At 40.5% G+C, this 22062-nt stretch overlaps 1 protein-coding gene and 1 non-coding gene across 2 annotated transcripts in view; both read right to left on the bottom strand.

Moving 5' to 3' along the window:
* Positions 1-19096: 19096 nt before the first annotated feature.
* On the bottom strand, positions 19097-19215 carry LOC145405930 (5S ribosomal RNA). The gene has a single exon (XR_013898467.1). It is a non-coding gene; the product is annotated as a 5S ribosomal RNA (ribosomal RNA).
* A 317-nt stretch (positions 19216-19532) lies between these two features.
* The window catches only part of LOC145405872 (adhesion molecule nephrin-like), a 378905-nt gene continuing 376375 nt past the window's right edge, over positions 19533-22062 (bottom strand). Inside the window, exon 16 of the mRNA XM_080277129.1 lies at positions 19533-19783. Within this exon, the coding sequence (XP_080133255.1) occupies positions 19533-19783 (251 nt within the window). The remainder of the gene's footprint in view (positions 19784-22062) is intronic.

Raw genomic sequence — 22062 nt, 5'->3', positions numbered from 1 at the left:
TTCAGAGCAGGATTGTCAACTCTTTGTCCCCTCTGGCTTCATTTGCGCGTCCTTCTTACAAGTTGTATCAAGCTCTGCCGCCCCCTATATAATGAGCTCAGTCTCTACATTAATTGCCACTTAGAGCTACTCCTCATTTTGTTCACATCTCTGTCCTCCCCTGTACAGTTGTTATTATTGTGAGTGCTCAGGAAGTCTCCAGCCATCTAGCATCTGTGTAATTTGAGTATAAGTGATATTGCATTTTTTCTTGTACTGTGTAGGATAAGGTGTTAATTCTTAGACCTAGTGAGGTTTTTGTGATTAATGTGAGGTTTTACGTCAGCCAATTGTTAATAATAGTTTGTATCTGTAATAATTTGTCTTGCATTAACTGAGCATTATCCAGTGTATTGTCATTTTATCAGGGCTGACTTAGATAAATTTACTCTTGCTAATTTCGTGTTAATAGAGGCTATTGCAGTTAACCATATATTTAACCGGTTTTTTTGCCATTACATTATCCTTATGAGTCCTGAATGTTTTGTTGTTAGTTTGAGCATTAAACTTTAACTTGTAATTTTACCTAACTCTTTTGTTTTGAACCTGGAACTTTACGGGACAGTAGTGATTTTTAGTATTCTCACTTAAAGTGTACATTATCTTCCTCTGTTCCGTAACAATATATATATATATATATATATATATATATATATATATATATATATATATATTTATATATTTATATATATATATGGAGGGTGAGAGACTGACGAGGAGAGTGTATGTGAGTGAGCTGGAGGGGGAAGGGGAAGGGGGAGGCCGAGGCGGAGATGGAGGGCTGGGGTGGAGAGGTATATGAGAGAGGGGGTGTGAGTTGGGAGCAGGGCAGTGAAATGGCGAGGGACAGGGCGACGTGTTGGCGATTTGTGTGTGGCCACCCCAAACGGGATTGAGGCGTCTGGCAATATCTATCTATCTATCTATATCTATCTATCTATCTATCTATCTATATATATATATATATATATATATATATATATATATATATATATATATATATATATATATATATATATATATGTCGTGCTACCCAAAAGTTCCAGTAATTTTAGTATTGTAGGAAAATAAGTTACCTTACCTCCTACAGTAGTTCTCACTGTCGCCTTCAATGTTGTCCCCTTGGGCATATATACAGTGGTCTCAGCGTTTTTTCCACGAGTCAATGCATCCCTGGAAGGCTTCAGGCATGATGGTCTTCGGCACCTCGTGCGACTCTGTCTGGATCTCCTCAATTAATCCTAATTATGGAGGATATGGTGTATATATATATATATATATATATATATATATATATATATCATCCGTTTGAGTATCCACTACAGGACCGGCCTATCTCGACCGAAGTCGGGACGATACAGCCAATGTATGTCTAGTAGAGATTGTATGTAGGATAAGAAGTGCTTGTTAGTGTAATAGTAGTGTTGGAGTGGCTTTGGATGTGCGTGTAGTCTATGAACCAAGTGTAATCGGCCCGCGCAAGCCGACTGGGTGCAAGCATACAAGTAAGCGACACTGGTTCAACCACGGCACCCCTGGTGTCTGCCAATGCAGTACGTGGCAGGGTGAACACTCTCAGAGTTTATTACCCTGGTGGGGCGCGAACCCTGGCCCACCCGTGTACGAAACGCACACTCTACCACTGTACCACAGAGGCTCCATATATATATATATATATATATATATATATCAATCAATGAATCAATCATATATATATATATATATATATATATATATATATATATATATATATATTTCCTGTGGCACCCCACGGGATGCATAGGGCCTCGATGAACTCTCTCCACCAACATTTGTCTTTTGCCATCTCCTTCAGGTCCCACCAACACTCCTCTCCTGCTTCGCTTTTCATTGTCCTCAACCAGGTTTCCCTCGGCGTACCTCTACCTCTTCTTCCTCTAGCAGTCCACTCTGGCACATCCTGTATTAAACTGCCTTCTTTTCTGTATATATGCCCCAGCCACTTCCAGCGAGACTGTCTCTCATATTCATTAATTGGTTCCACTCTCGTAATATCCCTTACTTTTTCATTTGTAACTCTGTCTTGCCACTTTACCCCAGGAATCCATCTCAGTATTTTATTCTCAAATCCTAATACTTTCTAATCAGTTTCACTTGTACTGTATCATGACTCATGCCCATAAATTAAAATTGGTCTAACCATGGACTTGTAAAATTTTTACTTTAGTATGTACCTAAAGCATATTATTATTATTCCAAATATATTTCAACATTCCAACAGCTCGCAAAGCCGGTCTAATCCTCTCCTCAATTTCATTGTTTTATGATCCATTAGATGATACAATCGTTCCCAGATATTTAAAGTTTTCTACATTCTTCACCGCATTATTCCCAATTACATAATCGATTTGGTTCTCCACTTTCATATTAATAATTTCAGTCTTTCCACAATTTATTACCAATCCCACTTTTTCTTCTTCCTCCACCAGACAATCAAGCACCCTCTGCATCTCGTAAATACTTCCGCAAATCAGTACAATATCGTCAGCATAGTCCAAATCCATCAGCTTCTTATTTTCTTTCCAGTTAATTCCTGCACCTGTTCTCCTTACTACCTTTCTCATAACATAATCCATAACCAAAACAAACAGCAATGGCGAAAGAACTCCTCCTTGAATCACTCCTGACCTAACTGGAAATGAATCACTCAAAGAACCACCCACCATTAACTTACAAAGAGTACCTTCATGCAGGATTCTAATAATATTTACAAACTTTTCTGGTATACCATAGAATCTCATAATTTTCAACATAGCTCCACGTGAAACACTATCAAACGCCTTTTCAAAATCCACAAAACACATACTAAGTGGCATTTTCATCTCATTAGCTTGTTGCATTAGATGCTTTACAATAAAAATCTGATCATTACAACTTCGACCCTTTCTAAATCCCACTTGTTCTTCTCTTAAAATTTTGTCAATTACTGGCTCTATTCTGTTCAACAAGATTTTGGAAAAGACTTTTGTAACTACAGGTGTCAAAGTTATCCCCCTCCAATTGCCACACAACTTTATTTGGTATTTTTATAATCACTCCATTTTTCCACTCTTCTGGAATTCCACCATTATCCCAAGCCACATTAACAAGTTTCAAAAGCACATTCATCAACTCGTCATTTTCCACCTTACGCATTTCAGGAAATATTCCATCCTCTCCTGGGGCCTTAAAATTCTTAAACTCCTTTATAGATTTTGCTACCTCTTCCAAGGTTATATCCCCTGTTTCTATATGCAAATATCTCTCGTCTGGCAAAATGTCCTCTTCAGCTGGAATTGGTCTATTTAGAACAGATTCAAAGTGCTCTTTCCACCTTCCTTTTATATCCAAATCTTTAGTCATCAAATTACCATTTCTATCTCGCACAAGTATTTCCTTCTTTCTCTTTTCACTCCCAGTTAACTCCTTTATGGCCTGATACACTGCTCTTGTGCTCTGACCGTCATTTTTACTTAATTTAATTTCTGTCTCTGTTGCCTTTCCATCATAAAGCCTCCTCTTATCATGTCTAACGAGTCTTTTTACTTTAGAATGTAAACTCCAGTACTTTGCTCTAAGTACTTCAACTACCTGACCATCAACATGTTGTTCTTCACTTCTTAACTTAGCCTCTTTCCTTTTCTGAATTGCATTCCATGTTTCATCTGACATCCACTTTTTCCTTCTCGCTTTTCTCTTTTTCTTAATAGTAACCTTGGCACTCTCATGCAAAACCTCTTTTACCTCTCTCCACATTTGATTAATATCATTGTCTTCAGATTCCATCAAAGTCTGCAAGACTAGAAACCTGTTCCTACATTCCCACCGAAACTTTTCCTTCATGTTCTCATCACTCCTCAGCTCATCAAAATCATAATTATTACCTCCTGTACAATTACCACTAACGTTTCTCCTAAGTTTTATTTTAATCTTTGACACAAGAAGTTGATGATCACTACCTTTATCTGCCTTCCTCCTTACACAAACATCTTGCAAATAACTGCTATGCCTTCTGCTAATTGCAATGTGGTCAATCTGGTTACAATGTTTACCACATGATGAAATCCAAGTAGTCTTATGTATTTTTCTATCCTCAAAGATAGCTTCACCAATTATAAGGTCATTTCCCAAACAAAAGCTTCCAAATCGCACCCCATTTTCTTTTCTTATACCAACACCCTCCTTACCCATACAATCTTCAAAGCCATCCGTACTACTGCCAACAATCGCAGTAAAATCACCAGTGCAAACTAACACATCATGTCTTGCCACTCTATTCACTACATCCTGCAGCTTCTCATTAAAGTCATCCTTCATTTCATCAGCAGCCTCATTTGTTGGAGCGTACCCTACAACCATACTGATATTACCATGGTCAGATTTTTAATAAGCATAAAGCAAGCGCTCATTAATCAGCTCAAACTCACATACTGCCTTACAAGCATATCTACTCAGCAGTAAGCCTACTCCTTGGTAATGATTTACATCACTCCTACCAAAAACCAACATAGTAATACCATCTTCCAAATTCAATTTATCAACTCCAAGCAACCTCGCTTCTGTAAGAGCACAAATATCCATCTTGTATTCCTTGAACACTGAAATAAGTTCTTCCATTTTACCAGCCTGATTGAGAGTTCGAACATTCCAGTTTCCTATTCTTAAGGTTCTTTTTGGATGTATAAACTTATTTTTACATCGTTGGATTCTTAGCACCCCCTGGCCATTTAAGGGCTGCACGGAACTGAGGGCCATTGCTTCATAACCAGAGTTCATCATGATTTCTTTGGCAGAAAAATATTGTACCCTGGAGCCAATGCCAGTGGCTCGCAGGAACCAGACAGTGGAGAAAGGAAATTAACTAAATGAAAGTAAAATGCAGAGGGTTTGGACAGACAAAGTACAAAGGAAAGAGAGCAAAAAGAATGTAGATAAAAGTGTCCCTTTTAGTCTCCTCTTACGACAAGCAGGGAATACTGGGGAAGTATTCTATATATATATATATATATATATATATATATATATATATATATATATATATATATATATATATATATATGACATGCTACCCAAAAGTTCCAGTAATTTGAATATTGTAGGAAAATAAGTTACCTTACCTCCTACAGTAGTTCTCACTGTCGCCTTCAAAGTAGTCCCCTTGGGCATATATACAGTGGTCTCAGCGTTTTTTCCACGAGTCATTGCATCCCTGGAAAGCTTCAGGCACGATGGTCTTCGGCACCGTGTGCGACTCCGTCTGGATCTCCTCAATCGAGTCAAATCGACGCCCTTTCAGTCGTAATTTCAGATTGGGAAACAGGAAAAAGTCCCAGGGGACAAGGTCAGGCGAATAGGGTGGGTGGGGAATGACTATCGTGTTAGTGGAAGCCAGGAACTGCCGGACAACAATTGATGTGTGGGCGGGGGCGTTGTCATAATGCAGGACCCAGTCCTTGTTCTTCCACTGTTCTGGACATTTGCAGTGGATGTTCTTCCTCAGATGCTGCAAAACTTCACAGTAAAACTTTCCGCTTACAGACTGACCGGGTGGGACAAATTCCTTGTGAACAGTCCCTTGGATATCAAAGAAAACGATCAAAATCGACTTGACATTGCTGTGCCATTAGTCCGCCATTGCAAAACCACCAAACCACCTACACACCACGTTACAAGACTAAGCATAGCTCAACAACAGGTCCGCTCACATATACGGCCGGGACCGCACTGATGCACAAGGGGTGCTGCTGACTCCTCCTAGTGGCAAAAGGCAAAACTGCAAATGGTTGGCTTCCTCTGTTCAAATTACTGGACCTTTTGCGTAACACCTTATATATATATATATATATATATATATATATATATATATATATATATATATATATATATATATATATACATATATATATACACACACACACACACACACACAAACGGAGCCTCTGTGGTACAGTGGTAGTGTGCATTTTCACATGCAGGACAACGAGGGTTCTCACCCCCGCCAGGGTAATAAACTTTAGGAGTGTTCACCCAGGCACATACTGCTTTGGTGGACATAAGGTGTGTTGTGGTTTAACCAGTGTCGCATACTTGTATGCTTGCACCTAGTTGGCTTGCGAGGTCCGATTACACTTGGTTCACAGACTACACAACATCCAAAGCTATTCCAACATTACAGTGACACAAGCACTTCTCTCCCTACATACAATCTCTACCAGACAGCCTAAGCCACTTGGTAGCCGCAGGGGCGCACCTATTATCCTCCACTAGCTCCCGGGACATGTTGGAATCGGCGGCAATGAGCTTGCTGATGATGCAGCATGCTCAGCTTGCTCTCTCTCCCTAACATCACATTCCCACTGCGCCCCAGCCCCTCGCACCTCATCTGCACTCTCACTGCTACCATCGGCAGGCTGTCTCTAGAGGACCATTGGCTTTGGGTCACGGAGGGCTCTCGCTCTGCTACATGGTATGCCACCGCCACACCCTATTCTCTGCTGTTGTCCCCCCCAGGTCTACTTAATTATCTTGTCGTGAGGCTCCGAAGATTGCGTCTGGGGTTTCCCTGCTACAAACAGATTGTTGGTGTGGAGCCAGACCCGTGCTCCCATTGTTTGGCCAGATCTGAGGAGACGCTCCTTCATTATCTTCTTACCTGCCCAGCCACTACCATGCTCAGGTCTCACCTCGACACGGCCCTTGCCCGGTCTGGGGATGACTTTATGGACGCTGCTGGCGTTGTTGCCCATGCTCCCTTCAACATATTACTTAGCACGGTAAGGAACTATCCTCCCCCTCGCTAATTCAAGTTAGCGCGAGTCATGTGCACCTCTGACGGGCTCTTCAATTTGCTCGTGTCCCAGTACTATTTGGACGAATATCTCAACAACAACAACACTTGGTAGAGATACATAGGCTGTATCGTTCCCACTTCGGTCGGGATAGGCCGGTCATGCCGTGGATACTCAAATGGCTTCTGCTGCTGCTGCTGATGATGATGATTATATATATATATATATACATATATTTATATATATATATATCTATATATAGATATATATTTATATAGAGAGAGAGAGAGAGAGAGAGAGAGAGAGAGAGAGAGAGAGAGAAAGAGATCCAAACCTGTGTTTCTCCATGAGAAGCACAGAAGCAAGGGGATAGGCAAGTTGGTCCTGAAATTAAAGGTGAGAGTGATCAGCCTCACACATCCCTGAGTGGCAATACGTGAGCAAGAAGCCCCAACCATCCCTGCATAGGATCAATCCGACTGAAGCCCTTACGTACCCACTAAAGCACCAGGTGCCATCAATTGCTTATATGGTTACCACCCAGAATAGTAAATGGTTTAATGGTGTACAGGAAACCATTTGGCTTATCATTAATTGCAGTGTCACCCGTTGACAAATGGAAGAGAAAATAATGGAGTCAAGAAAGACATAAGAGGACGGACAGAAAGAAGGGATGAAGAGAGGAAAGGGCATCCGAGAGCAGCACTAGATCGGGCGAGTGGATGGTGAGCGCCCTCACCTACCACCGAGATACACACACACACACACACACACACACATACACACATATATATATATATATATATATATATATATATATATATCCCTCAGGTGGAAGCTTAACCAAACTTAAATCGTCACTAGTTGCTCATAATCATAGAAAAATGTAATATGGGACTGGATCTTGACGTTCTACAAAGATTTTCATCATAGTATAAATAGCAATGGTGGTCACAGAAACTATGCTTAACATTTGTAGAGTCCATATTGACATTTTACAGTACAGAAAGAAGAAAAACTTGTTTGGTTGGATACAATATTGATCTGTCTGAGAGATTAGCAATGACACTTCCTTGGCTACGAAATGGGGTCTGTTCCAGTGTAAGGTGTTGTGAATGATGGCAGCGTCAGGCATGATGGTGTATGGTGTTTTATTGTGTAATTCGGCATGACAGTGCACGGCAGTTTGATATGTTGCAGTCTATTGTATACTATTATGTGGCATGGCAATGTTAAGTGTTACAGTATGAGTTTTTGCTATGTGTGGTGATTATGAGGTGTAAAAGATATATTACAGCATTCTGTGGTGGTGTAATTTTCGGTATGCAGGTTATAGGAAGTAATAGTACAGTATTCTGTGGTGGCGTAATTTTCGGTATGCAGGTTATAGGAAGTAATATATGACATTACAGACTGTGGCAATGTGATGTGTAGTACAGTGTAGTGTGACAGTGTAAACTGCGGCAGTGTTATGTGCTGAATTTTGTAGTCTTGCACTATGAAATGAATTAATGTAATGTGTGTGTGTGTGTGTGCCGGATGAATATTTCATTACTCCTGTCCCCTTGAGCAACTTTTATTCACATCAGCACCATAACGTCTATAATCGGGCGCCAAACCACTACCGGTATATCCACTTCAGGAGCTATCCAGGGTAGTACAGATGGAAGGCTTGATTTGTTCACGAGGATATTCGCCTGGGTTCCATTCTGTAAGACAACATGCAATATAAATAAGTAACATTTTTGCCTTCTAAATAAATCCACCAGTACCATTATACATTATATATATATATATATATATATATATATATAAAATTGTACACTTGTAACGCTAAGAATAGAGGAATTGATTCAACTTGTGTAGAGGCCGAGTAAATGAAGTCTGAGTCTAATAACAATATAGCAAAAATCAAAGATGTTATCGAATTGTGGAATGTCTTCCGATGTAAAAAAAAAAAATATATACATATATACCTGTCAATCTATCTTTGGTGGATTGAACAAACTGGTCCCTGCTAAATGGATAAACGAATACTGTTTAGCACCCACAGGATTTAGGAGAGTTAATAATCAATTCCACAGTTTTACGTCATTATCCTCACAAAAATGTCACTAATTAATTTTTTCATCTGTTGTTTCCAAGTGCAGAAGAGGTACACATCCTTATCATATTATCAAGACGATTTCCCTGTTTTCAGACTGATTACAAATCTTAATATAAAATTATCGTCAACATCAGTCAGCTGGGTGTAACAAGCTGCATGAGATAAGAGCCGCTGACATGTAAAGGTGCAATCTAGGACAAAAGTTCTCAGACTTAGGAAATTTTTCGATGAAGGGATAGGGCCTAAATATTTGCTAAGAAAGGGGTGGATTTAGCAAGTGGGAGGAGCGTGAGTGTGGTGGGGAAGGGTGAGGGGTAATCAGTGGGTGGAGAGTCTTGCTCGTGTTCATTGGTTGAAACTTGTGTGTCAACCAAGCTGAGAAGCTGAATATTACTGACGCGAATTTTGGTACACAGAACAATTTACCGAACTCACAGTTGAATAATGCGAAAAATAACAAATTAAAAACAAGTAATGTTCAGGAAAAGGGTATTGAGCTTATTCTTCATGTGGCTGGAGCTTTAGAATGAGGAGGGAAATCGCGTGTCGGAAGTCAGAATGATTTTTTTTTTCCTTCAATTTCGGTTCCTGAAATGAATATTTTTAGGTATATATTTCTGAACTAAAGTTTCAGTGTATATACATCTTTAATAATTTTTCTCTTCATCCATCAGATCATGTGTGCTGACTGTATTATTCAAATTAAATAAAACAAGAAGCGGTGCCAAGGCACAGTAAACACGTCCCCGGAAGTCATTTTAGTGCTGACGTATACACACAACAGGATATCTAGTCAAAGTTGTCACATATCATATTTGGAGTAAATCACGTGAAAATTCACGACTTTGTGCCCAAATGAAATTTTAGGCCTGACCCACCTGACACTGATCCCTCTACGTAAACTGGGGGGTGATCCCCCTGATGTAATCAGGCATGTTATAGGATGCAGTTTTGAAAGATGCACCTATAGGTTTTGGTTTCACGTCGATATGAAGAATTTGAAAGGAGTTAGGGCAAAAAGAAACTATATTTCTTGTTACCTTATTTTGGGCCTGCAGCCTGGGCCTGTGTCCTATTTGGCCCAACATTTCTTTAGGTGATCAGTAGGTCATAGCCCATCATCCTTGTAATTCTAGTCAAAATCGCTCCAGTAGTTTTCGCGTAAAGTTGTTAACAGGCAGATAGACAGCCAGAAAAACAAACAAACATACAAACAGACAAACCGAGAGAAAGCAATATCCGCCCTCAAGCCCCTCCGGGGCGAGGACGGGTAATAAATGGATGTAGAGTACACCGTTGAGGAGAGAGTTTTTGGTCTTTCGGATGGTACAGGTATCACTGTGAATGATATATCGGTCGACATTAACCAGAAGAATATTGTTTGATGTTAAGTCCCCTTCACACAGACAGTATTTATTTACAATATCATGTTGTCAATATTATTACGACGAATAACTCCAAGGTCATATGGTCATTATTATGGACAAAACTGTCAGGCAGTGCTTTCACTTCTACGTGTCTTTTAACGTATTTCTGCCACGGTTTCCACAGTCAAACTATTTCACCCCATCCACCCACCCATCCAACCACCGGTCAACCAATCCACCAATACTCACCTATGAGCCCGCCACCTTGTTTGTCCTCTGGAAAGCTATGGATCCCACCACCCACCAACTCACAAAGCCCACTCACCCTTCCTACATGACCAGCCAACACTCCTCACCGTCCACCCACCCACTCAACCCTTTCCACAACTCCAGCCACCCCACCCTGCTCACCTACCACATGCGCCCAGCCAACTACACCCATTTCGCTCACTCAACCCACTTCTTCCAACACACCCACTCACCCACCCACTTCGTCCACCACACCCACCCACCTACTCCACCCTCCTCACCTTTTCACCCATCCTGCCCACACACCCTGACCAACCACCTGACCCAGCCACCCTATTCACCCACGTCACCTATCCGCCCACCAACCTACCCACCCAGGCACAAGATGCCTTGCAACTTCACACACACACACACACACACACACACACACACACACACACACACACACACACACACACACACACACACACACACACACACACACACACACACACACACACACACACACACACACACACACACACACACACATTCCCAAGCAATGCTCCCAGAGTCAGGGCACCACCCACTAACCCCTTCTCACCTCATTCTCGCGTTCCCCACTTCTTGATTCCACCTCTCTCTCTCTCTCTCTCTCTCTCTCTCTCTCTCTCTCTCCAAAATCGATTAAAGGGTCATCTGTGGCTGAAAACTGTACTGAAGTTGAGTCTTTAAACTTAAGTCCTACAGTAGGCCGTACCATACATTAAAAAAAAAAAAATCACTCCTGATTGCCTCCAAACTACATCACAACCTAAAGACACCTGAATAAAAAAATGAACCGCGCCTAATTAGCTAAGAAAGACAAACGTGAAAAGTAATTATAGTGACTTGGACTGGATTAGCGGTCATATTCGCTCACAAAGCTTCCGTTACTCACACGATTAAACGCACCAACCATATCCCCCCACTTGCATAATTTATCACAAGTCAGTCAAAAGGTTCACTCATATCGTCTGTATGCTGTAGGCAGTAAGTATACTTCAGCAGTACGAAGTTGAAGTCGTGTTGAAGAGTTACTGACCGTAGTTCTATCTGCACTCATATTCGCTCACACCAACGGTATGTTAGATTCAAGCGTGTTCAACCATTCAGCATGAAGAATTTTAATCCATCCATCCATCCATCATCCAATTCTACGTTGCCCCATGAGAAGCGTAGAAGCCAGGGGCCAGGCAATTTGGTCCCGACATTTAAGATGAGAGTGACCAGCCTCACTCATCCCTGAGTGGCATTACATGAGCAATAACCCCAACGAACCCTTGGATATAAACCTTCACCGGCTCAATCCGATAGGAGTGCTGTAATTACCCACTAAACCACAAGATGCCATAATTTGGTCATATGGTTACCACCCAGCGTAGTAAATGGTTTCCTGGTGTACAGGAAACCATTAGGCTTGTCACTCAGTGTAGAATCACCCATAGGCAGAAGGAAGAGGAAAGAATGAAAGAAAGAAAGAAAGACAAAAGAGGGAGTGTAAAGTCACCCACAGGCAGAAGGACGAGGAAAGAATGAAGTAAAGAAAGACAGAAGAGGAAGGAAGGAATGGAGAGCGGAGAGGAAAGGGCAGACACCCGAGAGCAGCACTACATCGAGTGAGTGGATGGTGAGAGCCCCCACCTACCACAATTTTAATATTAAATATAACTTTTGGAAAGCTTCTCGAATTGAGGCTACTGAAATCTCCAATTATTTCTCATGAAATAAAACTGTCTATAGTAGCATATACTGTATATATATATATATATATATATATATATATATATATATATATATATATATATATATATATATATATATATATATATATATATATATATATATATATATATATATATATATATTGTATACATAAAACCCAATCTTGAGCAAACCTTACCTCACGTGACGTCAGACGCTGTTGTGTTGAGAGCCATGCCGTAACTCTGACTGTGACCGCAACCGCCTGAGTGAACCAAGTGTCATTTCTTCTCTGGCGGGGGGCGGGGTGGTGGGGGCAGTAGCACTGACCCACCCACTACCAAGTCCTCCATCTCAAACCCAACTTCGGTGTTGGCACTTGTGACGGCACAGGCTGAAGGAGAAAGTTATTATAAGCCATAACCAGGATGTCCACACTTACCTCCGCAAAACTAAAGTGTAAACAAATATATACTGTATATATATTTAACTCACTGGCTCCCAGAGTTCGTGTACGAGGGATTTTGCTGGAAGAGTGCTAGGCGTACCGCCCTCCGCTTGTCGGCTCACAGTCGCGATGCTCGTAGGTCCCTTCCCTGGGGTTACCTTCTTTACTAACTTTTGAAAATGCCTACTATAGTTCTATCCTATATTGAGGACACTGGGCGCTAATGATATATATATATATATATATATATATATATATATATATATATATATATATATATATATATATATATATATATATATATATATATATATATATATATATATATATATATATATATATATATATTTATACTTTTTTATTGTTTTAGTAGTGTTTGCACGGAAAAGCTTCTCCTTCACCAAATATTTGCATATACCATTATCTTTGTTTCAACACAGTTATTGAGGCCACAATAATAAATTGTTACCAAAAAGTCGAAAAAAGAAAAGATTTTTGTATACTTTCACGTGCCGCAGTTTCCGACAACTTGACATCGTATCGTCGCGCACGATAGTCAGTTATTAGTGTTTTTCTGACACTTCCTGTGCTTACCCAAACATAAAGCAAAAGGAAATACTTTTCTCGTGTAAAAAATGAACAAAGGCAGTAACGCACAGTCAGACACTTTAACGTCCCGATTTCCGACTATTTGACGCCGTCACGTCGCCCGCGGTCGGCATTTTTTTTTTTTTCTGATACTCCCTGGACTCACCCTGGCCTAATGCAAGAAGAATTAATTCGATATATAATATCGTTTGCGTGAAAGAAACGAATGAACGCACAGTGTGACTGACACTGTGAGTAAAGCTATATAGTGAGTTTTGGTGTGATGGAAGGAAAGGAGAAGTAAAAGAGTGAAAGGGAGAAAAAATGAGTGGAAAGTGAAGGGCCATGAAGTAATTAACTTTCATGGAAGGCGTTAGGAACATATAAAGAAACAAAGAGGAGCACTGAGAGAGTGTAATACCGCCCGCCAACCAATCTACCTCAGAAGAGAACATTTAAATTTGTCATGTGACCTTGCCCGTCGCCGACTTCTCTCAAAACCGAAATCTTTCAACCTTGCTTTACCTTAATCACTTCCACAAAGCTTGGTCTAAATCAGATCGAAACTGTTTAAGTTGACCTTCCCATAACACCTTTATCTTTTTCTCTGATACCATGATATATAATTTATTGTTTTCAGAACTTGAACCCTTTCTTCTCACCATACTCTAACATTCCAAAGAATTTGGTCCTAATCGGATAAAACTTTACGTTGAATTTGCAATGTGACCATGAACTTTGACCTAGTGTTGGTCATCTCCTTGGATGCTCCACAGCTCTTCCACCAATTCTGCGTGATTTAGGTCAAAAGTGTCTTACTTATTTGTTCACACTCAGACACATGGGTCGAACTTTCGCCTATGCCTTGGCTTTAGACTGGCTGTTTTCAGAGTTGGCTTATTTCGTTCCTGCCTAAATCCGATCCATTCCACAAGGTTTGCTACTATCAGATAAAAATTATAAGCGAATTTTGCTGCGTCAGCGTTTCCCTCAGCCATTTGGCCCTGACCTGTCAGCTATTGTTCTAATAAATTATAGGTTGCTCAGTGGCAGACCCTCAATCTTTCCACCAGTTTTTCATTTTAAAATCTTTATTTTGTTCACCCACCCACCCACACACAAACACACACACAAACACAAACAATCGCAAATAAACACACACACACACACACACACACACACACACACACACACACACACACACACACACACACACAGTAAAACATAAAACCCGTTCCCGCGAGGGTACAAAAAATGGAGAAAGGAGGATTGGGTATCGGTAAGTTGACTGCATTGTTAGTGCACGTCCACGCGTGTGCTAGAACAAATGTTGGCAACATATAAGCAACACAGTAACGAACACGCTTCAGATATACTGGGAACGGCCGCGTCCAGATCATGTTGGCAACATCATGATGAAGTTTAGCTGCCTGCAATGTACTGTACGTACACAGTCATCCCATCGCCCCTGCTGCCAGGGTTCGAAGCTGCACTGAGACATGTTTGAATACATCTGTCCAAAAACTGCTGCATACATGTACCCAAACACATTTCTAACTGTACTGTCAACATATGTTCGATGGCAAGTTTGGACGAGCCCTTGGGCATTGTCTGGCAAGAAGTGATGTTTGGGGGAACATGAGGTACTGAGACGACTTCAGTATAGTTCGTTTACCCTAATCTGGCATAGATTTTCGTTCATCTCAAACTTTTTTCACGTAGATCAATTGAGAAAAAAGACATTATCACTGCTCCACATCCTGTATTCGAATATTCTAATTCCTTGTGACTACCATTATATTTTAGAGTTAATCTACTGATACAACTCAGCATTCAATATGGAGATGACAATTTTAGGCCAAGTTAGAGTAGGACGAGCATAGTCGAGGAAGAGCAGTAAAATAGGATGAAATCAGGAAGGGAGAGCATGAGGGCAGTAAACTAGCAAAGGGTGACGGGAGGTAAGGACTAGGGAATGGTGAAAGAGAATTGGTTAAAATATTAAACACGTACGATGTTATCTAGAGGAAAAGAGAGGAATAGAGGACAGAAGGAAGGAGGTGCGAGAAGCAGGTAAGGCGCTGAGAGTAGGGGGATAAAGGCCGAACTGAGAGAGAAGGACAAGTAACGGAAGAAAGACGGACGTAGGGAATGAAAAACAACGAGGTTAGATTACTGGAAATAGGAAGCAGTGGGAGAAGAGGTGCGTGCAGTACAAGGCTAAAGGTGCGGGGAAGGATAGGACGGTGGATGGCAGTGGAGTAGGGAAGAGGTAGGAGAAAGATGTAGGAGGGAGAAGGGGACAGGAGGGGAGAAGAGAAGGGATTTGTTGTTGATCAGTTTGTCCTCATTGTGAGTAACTTCAGAGTTGTCGTTTGTCAAATTTCGCATCTCGGATAGTTTCAGCATTTTGCAATTAGTTTGGCTTCATTTGACCCTCCATTATCTGTGGCAAATTGCGAATTACTTCTCGTTCATCTTATTATGTATCATCACCATTACAAAACACATGGAACAACTAACAACTCCTTCTTCCGGTGCGGGCAACAGTCGTGTTTCATGGTCATTTTCTTTTCTTTTGACTCTAGTTTCATTTTGAATAATTCCCTGCGTAGATTTATAGAAAAGCTTGCCTCGAGACGTCGAATGTCGGCGTCAAGTTATTTTTCAGTAAATATAAAGCACACACACACACACACACACACACACACACACACACACACACACACACACACACACACACACCACTAAATTCCGGTTCCTTGGAGCATTCACCCACTGAGCTTTGCCCAAGCAACCGAATGGCCTGTCAGACACTGGAGGTAACCCTTAAATTAACACGATGGTAAACTATAAAACATCTGATAAAACAGCATGTGATGTTAATATTTTTCTTACAGTATATCGATACTGTTCTTTTGAAATAATATAATGAATTCTTCTGATATACTGTACTATAGCACTAGCCGTGTGTGTGTGTGTATGTGTGTGTGTGTGTGTATTTTGGGCAGCCGAAACTACACATTCAAATCGCACCAAAATTGGCACAAAAATCGCAAAGAATTCGCTGATGTGAAAAAACTTGGTCCCTTCACGATTGAGAAGCCTTTACTATATTTAATGAGCGTTTACATTTTGACCAAAAAATGCATCTCCCGGCGCCCGGCACAGGATCTCCGTAGAATTTTATGCCCGTGACTATAACTGAAATATATTATAGCAGCGCGAGAGCCCTCTGCAGGAGCAAGTGCGAGGGGCCCGAAGGGGTCACGAGCACTTGTCTAATATACTATAGCACTAGCCGTGTGTGTGTGTGTGTGTGTGTATTTTGGGCAGCTGAAACTACACATTCAAATCGCACCAAAATTGGCACCAAAATCGCCAAAAAAAAATCGCTGATGTGAACAAACTTGGTCCCATCACAATTGAAAAACTTTTACTGTATTTAATAAGCGATCACGTTTTGACCAAAAAACGCCGCTCCAGGCGCCCGGCGTAGGATATCCGTAGAATTTTTTGCCCGTAGGGTCAATTGACTAAAATAAACTATTGCAGCGCGAGAGTCCTCCGCAGGAGCAAGTGCGAGGGGCCCTTCATTTGTCATAACTATAGCCAGTTGTAACTTGGCCCAATCCGGGTTAAATATGCGTATGAACTACATAATTAAACTTATTAAGAAATTTGCCATTTCATTAAAAGGAAAAAGATACTACAATATGACGTTCGAACATCCATATCACACTTCTTTGTACCAGTGAGTACAGCACAACAGCTTATGTGGTTGAGCATAGTTAGGATCATGTAAAGAGGATGCATGCAATGCATTTTGGATGAGGTAAGTGAAACCACCAAGCTCTGAAAAATTGTCTAATGTCGAATACTGTGAGTGAAAAAACAGCCAAAAATGGTTTTCCATATAAAACAAACAGTCCATTTGCGTGTGTGTGTGTGTGTGTGTGTGTGTGTGTGTGTGTGTGTGTGTGTGTGTCCGACTTTGAGCAAAGGCTTCAGGGCCTATCTGAAGGTCCAGTAGTTCTATTACACACCTTCACATATCACCATCTTGGTGCTGACACCCACAGTCTATACTGAATACATGCTAGGACTGTCTTGTACAGGACTGGTGTACTGGTATTAGTGGGGGTATTTTTATGACATGCCGGCGGGTCTTCTTGTAGATCAGTAAAGTCTGCTTTTATGAAATTCAAATCCTTAAACTGTTCCCTGCCCCAGCCGGGATTCGATCCTGGGTCCATTAGGACTGCAGGCCGCCTCTCTATACCGCCTCCCCCGTGTTTTATCTTTTTCAGGCAAAAAATAACTCAATACAAATAGAATTATCCTCGCATCAATTTACAAACTTTTAATTTTTTGTCAGCTTAATTACTTTTCAAGAAAAGGTTTGGATTTTACAGCAGCCAAACGTACAGTCTGTGCCAAAACCTTCATCATCATCATCATCATCATCGTCATCTGGACTTTTTACTCCCACCAAAGAAATAAGCGAAGTCCTGGTATAAAGCATGGAAAAAAAAACGAGAGAGGGGGAACTAATGAACAGTATCTTCGGTGAAAATTAATAAGCCACACTCATCCACTCACTCACCAATCAAGGCCTTGAATCTTTACTCCACCTCAAAGGCAAAACCTTAGACACACATATTATGCACTTCATAACAGCTGTAAGGAACAGCTAATGAAACGGTGTCAGATTCTTGTCATGCACTACCCTGTACAAAATTCTTTCAGTCATATCGATCCCTCCTCTGTTTCCGAACCCCATCAACATTCATACCTAATTTTCTCACACACATTTACCAAACATTCACCTTCTTAGACTAAGCCTCCACCTACCTTCATATTCACTCAGATATATTCTTTTCAGCACGTCATTTACTCTCCATAAGATCAACACATTAAATCACACTCTCTTCATTTCTTTTGTCCAGCGACTTCCTTGCTCCATAACTTCCAAGTCACTTTCAGTCTAATCCTATCCTCTCTTCTCGTTCTAGACAAATTCCTCAATAACAAAATCGCCACTGCTCTATATTCTTGACATTTCATTTTCACACCATAGCTGTCTCTCATCAGTATCTTAACGTGGGTTCAAAAACTCCACCTAGCAATGTTCTTGAAATGGCTGCACTTAAACCTATATTTCGTTTGAAAGCCTTAGGATCACCAGCTACTCTTCCATCCTCTTCTTCTTCGCTTTCCACTTCCTCTGAACCATAATATCAGACATAAATTAAAATACTTTTAAAGAAATGAGTGGGCAGCAAATAAATTACTTATTGTTCATAGCAAAAGCGTCCAACAGTTTTCCCAATTCCCATGGCGAAGTAGGCATGAGTGTCTCGTGGGGTAGTTCACTTCTTCCCGGGGTACTTTTCCTGCCAAATGTTGATTTACACAGTATTTCAGATTTCACAGAAAGTGAAAAAGGCATTATATGAAATGTAATATGATATAGAATTTCAGCAAGGAGCATGGATAAGTTGATGCGCAACAAAGCTCTCACCGAGTAGTATGGCTGGAACAGAGAGCCCTCATATACCTCATAAGTTTATCTGGCTGAAGAAAAAATACAGTATATATGGTATGCAATGCAAATAACAACAGCAACAACAACAACAATATATATATATATAAACATTCATTCATTGCCAGACGCCATGTATCCCAAATGGGGTGGCCAAGGGCTTAGAGTTAACTGTTTTACAGGGAGGGGCACTAATCCTACACAACCCCACTTGACACGTAGGGATGCCAACAGCATCTGGTGTTCCCAGGCGGTCACCCATCCAGGCACTAACCAGACCCAACGTTGCTTAACTTCGCTGATCGGACGGGAAGCGGTGTACTCAACGTGGTATGGCCATCGGCATATATATATATATATATATATATATATATATATATATATATATATATAATGTTATACCAATAAACATTGACAGTTGGATGTACGGGCCCACTGACCGATAAACACAGCAAACCTTACATATTATGCTAACAGTAACAAAGATGAGTAGAACTGATAGGAGGAACGAAATAACCAAAAATATACAGGGACGAAGACAAAAGTAACAGAACCAAGACATAGTCATACAAAGGTACTTAAATTAATGAAAACAGAGTGAGAGGGACGGACATAAAATATATACAACAAAGAATTAAGGGAAACACATACCGTACACTAATTATGCATCAGGGAAACACTCACCTGCTATGTTTGTCCCTGACTGAGAATCCTTGGTGCGGTGAACTGTGGTGGTGATGGTTGAGTCTTCCCGCTGCCTCCTGACCACTACACACCTGGCCACTACCACCACCACCACCACTACCACAGCCACCACAACCACCGCTGCCGCTGTAATCACCACCATCATATCCGCTACCAGGAACACTTCCTCTGACTCCGACCTGCTCACTTCCTCGGCCTTATCGTTTCCTGTTTTCCGTATCATGGCATAGTCAGTTTAAATTTAACTTGCAGAAATTTTGCCAACCCAGTAAAACGAATGATACAACGTGTCTAATTAACTATGATAAGACACAGAGGCAGAAGTTCATCATCACCATCATCATCATCATCATCATCATCGTCGTCGTCGTCGTCATCATCATCATCATCATCATCATCATCATCATCATCATCATCATCATCATCATCATCATCATCATCATCATCATACCATTTCCATTACTAAGTAGGGATAGTGCAATAATTAACAAAAACAAAAAGTAATCATTAGAGACATGGCAAGAAGTAGCACTAAAGTAGAGCAACAGCAATTACAAATGGTCTAAGGGCCGAACATTTTACACTGTCTATTGACAAAGATCTTTGACCATGTCTTCTCAATATGGAAATTCATCACTCTGGCTCGACCCTCAACACTTAAACTAAGTTTGGGTAAAATCGGATGAAAATTGACTGAGCTTACTTCTCTCTGACTTTAACCTTTGATCAAAAATATATATTTTCATCATTGGTCAACACTCAGTATTTCCACCAAGTTTTCTCTGGATCAAATTGAAAAAAAAATGACGTAAAAGATCCAATAATTTATCTTCCTGTGAGTTAACTATTGACAGCTTACTCTCAGATTCGAATCCATTTATTCTTGCCTTGCCGTGAACCCTTCCAAGGAGTTTGTTATACATCGAGCAAAAAATGATCGACTTGACCTTCTTATGTGTCCTTCAACTTTGACATAGTTAAGAAAATAGTTGGTTAATTCTTCCACAACGAATGGTTAAAATCTGATTTTATACAGTTTTGTTTGGCTCACACATAGATCGAATTTTGATTGTCCCATTGACTTTGACTGTTGATTGTGTTTTCATAAAATTAAATCCTATCGTTCTTGTCTTACGCTCAACCCTTTCACTAAGTTTGGTCTAAATCTGGTAAAAAAAAAATGTTTATATTGTTTTCTCTGATGTGACTGTAATCTTTAAGGTTTCATTTTCTCCAGAGATATTTAAGGGTTGACCTCAAAATCGAATCCCTTCGTCCATGCCTTACCTTAAACATTTTCACAAGCAGTGGTCTGTATCGGTTAAAAACTAGCTGACCATGTCATACATCCTCCATCTGTTATCATCTGTTACCCTGATTTGGTATTTCCCTTTAAGCTAAACTCTAAAACTAATGCCACGATATCTAAATACATATCTAGTTGTGTTTAAGTGTGAATTCTAGGTATGTTCATGGCTTACGTTCCAATTTTCGCTTTGATAAACAGCAGTCATTTTAAAAAATGTGCTCACCACATGTCTACCACCCAGTGCAGACCATTGTTCTCCCCTGCGGCTTCAGTGTGGGGGCTGGTGTGATAAGAGCAACATCTATGTTCTGCCTGACCAAACAAACATTCATTTATTTGTACTGGGCTTGGATTCACCTGTATTGGGAGTTAAGGGACATACATTTTTTACCTACGTTCTCCAAAAAATTTCAACTCCTAAGCCGGACCTCAAGCTTTCTTCCAGGTCTGCCAAAATTTAACTTTGGCCAGCGTCCTTTATCTTTAACATTTTGTTCTCAAAATAGAATCTCTGTTTTTGCCCTACCCTCAACACTTCCACCAAGTTTCTTCTAAATCTTATCACAACTATTTAAGTCGGCATTGCTAGGTCAAGCTTTCATTAAGGCTTGTGACCTTGATCTTTGACCTCAACCTTTCCACAAAGACTGACTGAAATTGAGTCAAAATTTTTGAGGTATTTTCGTCACACACACACACACACACACACACACACACACACACACACACACACACACACACACACACACACACACACACACACACACGGACACACACACACATCAAAGTAACCGAACACCCACTTCGCTATTGCAAGCGGAAGTGTATTATTATAATACCTAGTGGCAGAGGCCAAACTTCTATTTAATCCTTTTCCACGTGTTCCAGAAAGTCAGCTGGAACACACAGTCTTAGATCTCCCATGTAGTAATGTTCCTCATATAATTAATCCAACTAGATGATGACGTACATTTTACAGAAATATGATCTGATTCAAATTAAGAGTTATCTGTAGTAGTAATAGGGAGTTAACGCGATATTTAACCAACTGCAACTGAAAAAACTTTCCCCAAGTTACATAAAATCGACTGTATGTAACAATAATAAGCTGCAATAAACCTCACCGAAGCAAATCGCCCAAGCCATTCTCACACCACTTGTAGGGTACAGACCATTC

The sequence above is a fragment of the Coenobita brevimanus genome, chromosome 68 (assembly GCF_032717465.1).
Source record: "Coenobita brevimanus isolate Jiangsu-jjx chromosome 68, ASM3271746v2, whole genome shotgun sequence".
Taxonomy (NCBI): Eukaryota; Metazoa; Arthropoda; class Malacostraca; order Decapoda; family Coenobitidae; genus Coenobita; species Coenobita brevimanus.
Note: the sequence above shows the minus strand (reverse complement) of the source record. Positions and strands in the feature narration are given on the sequence as shown.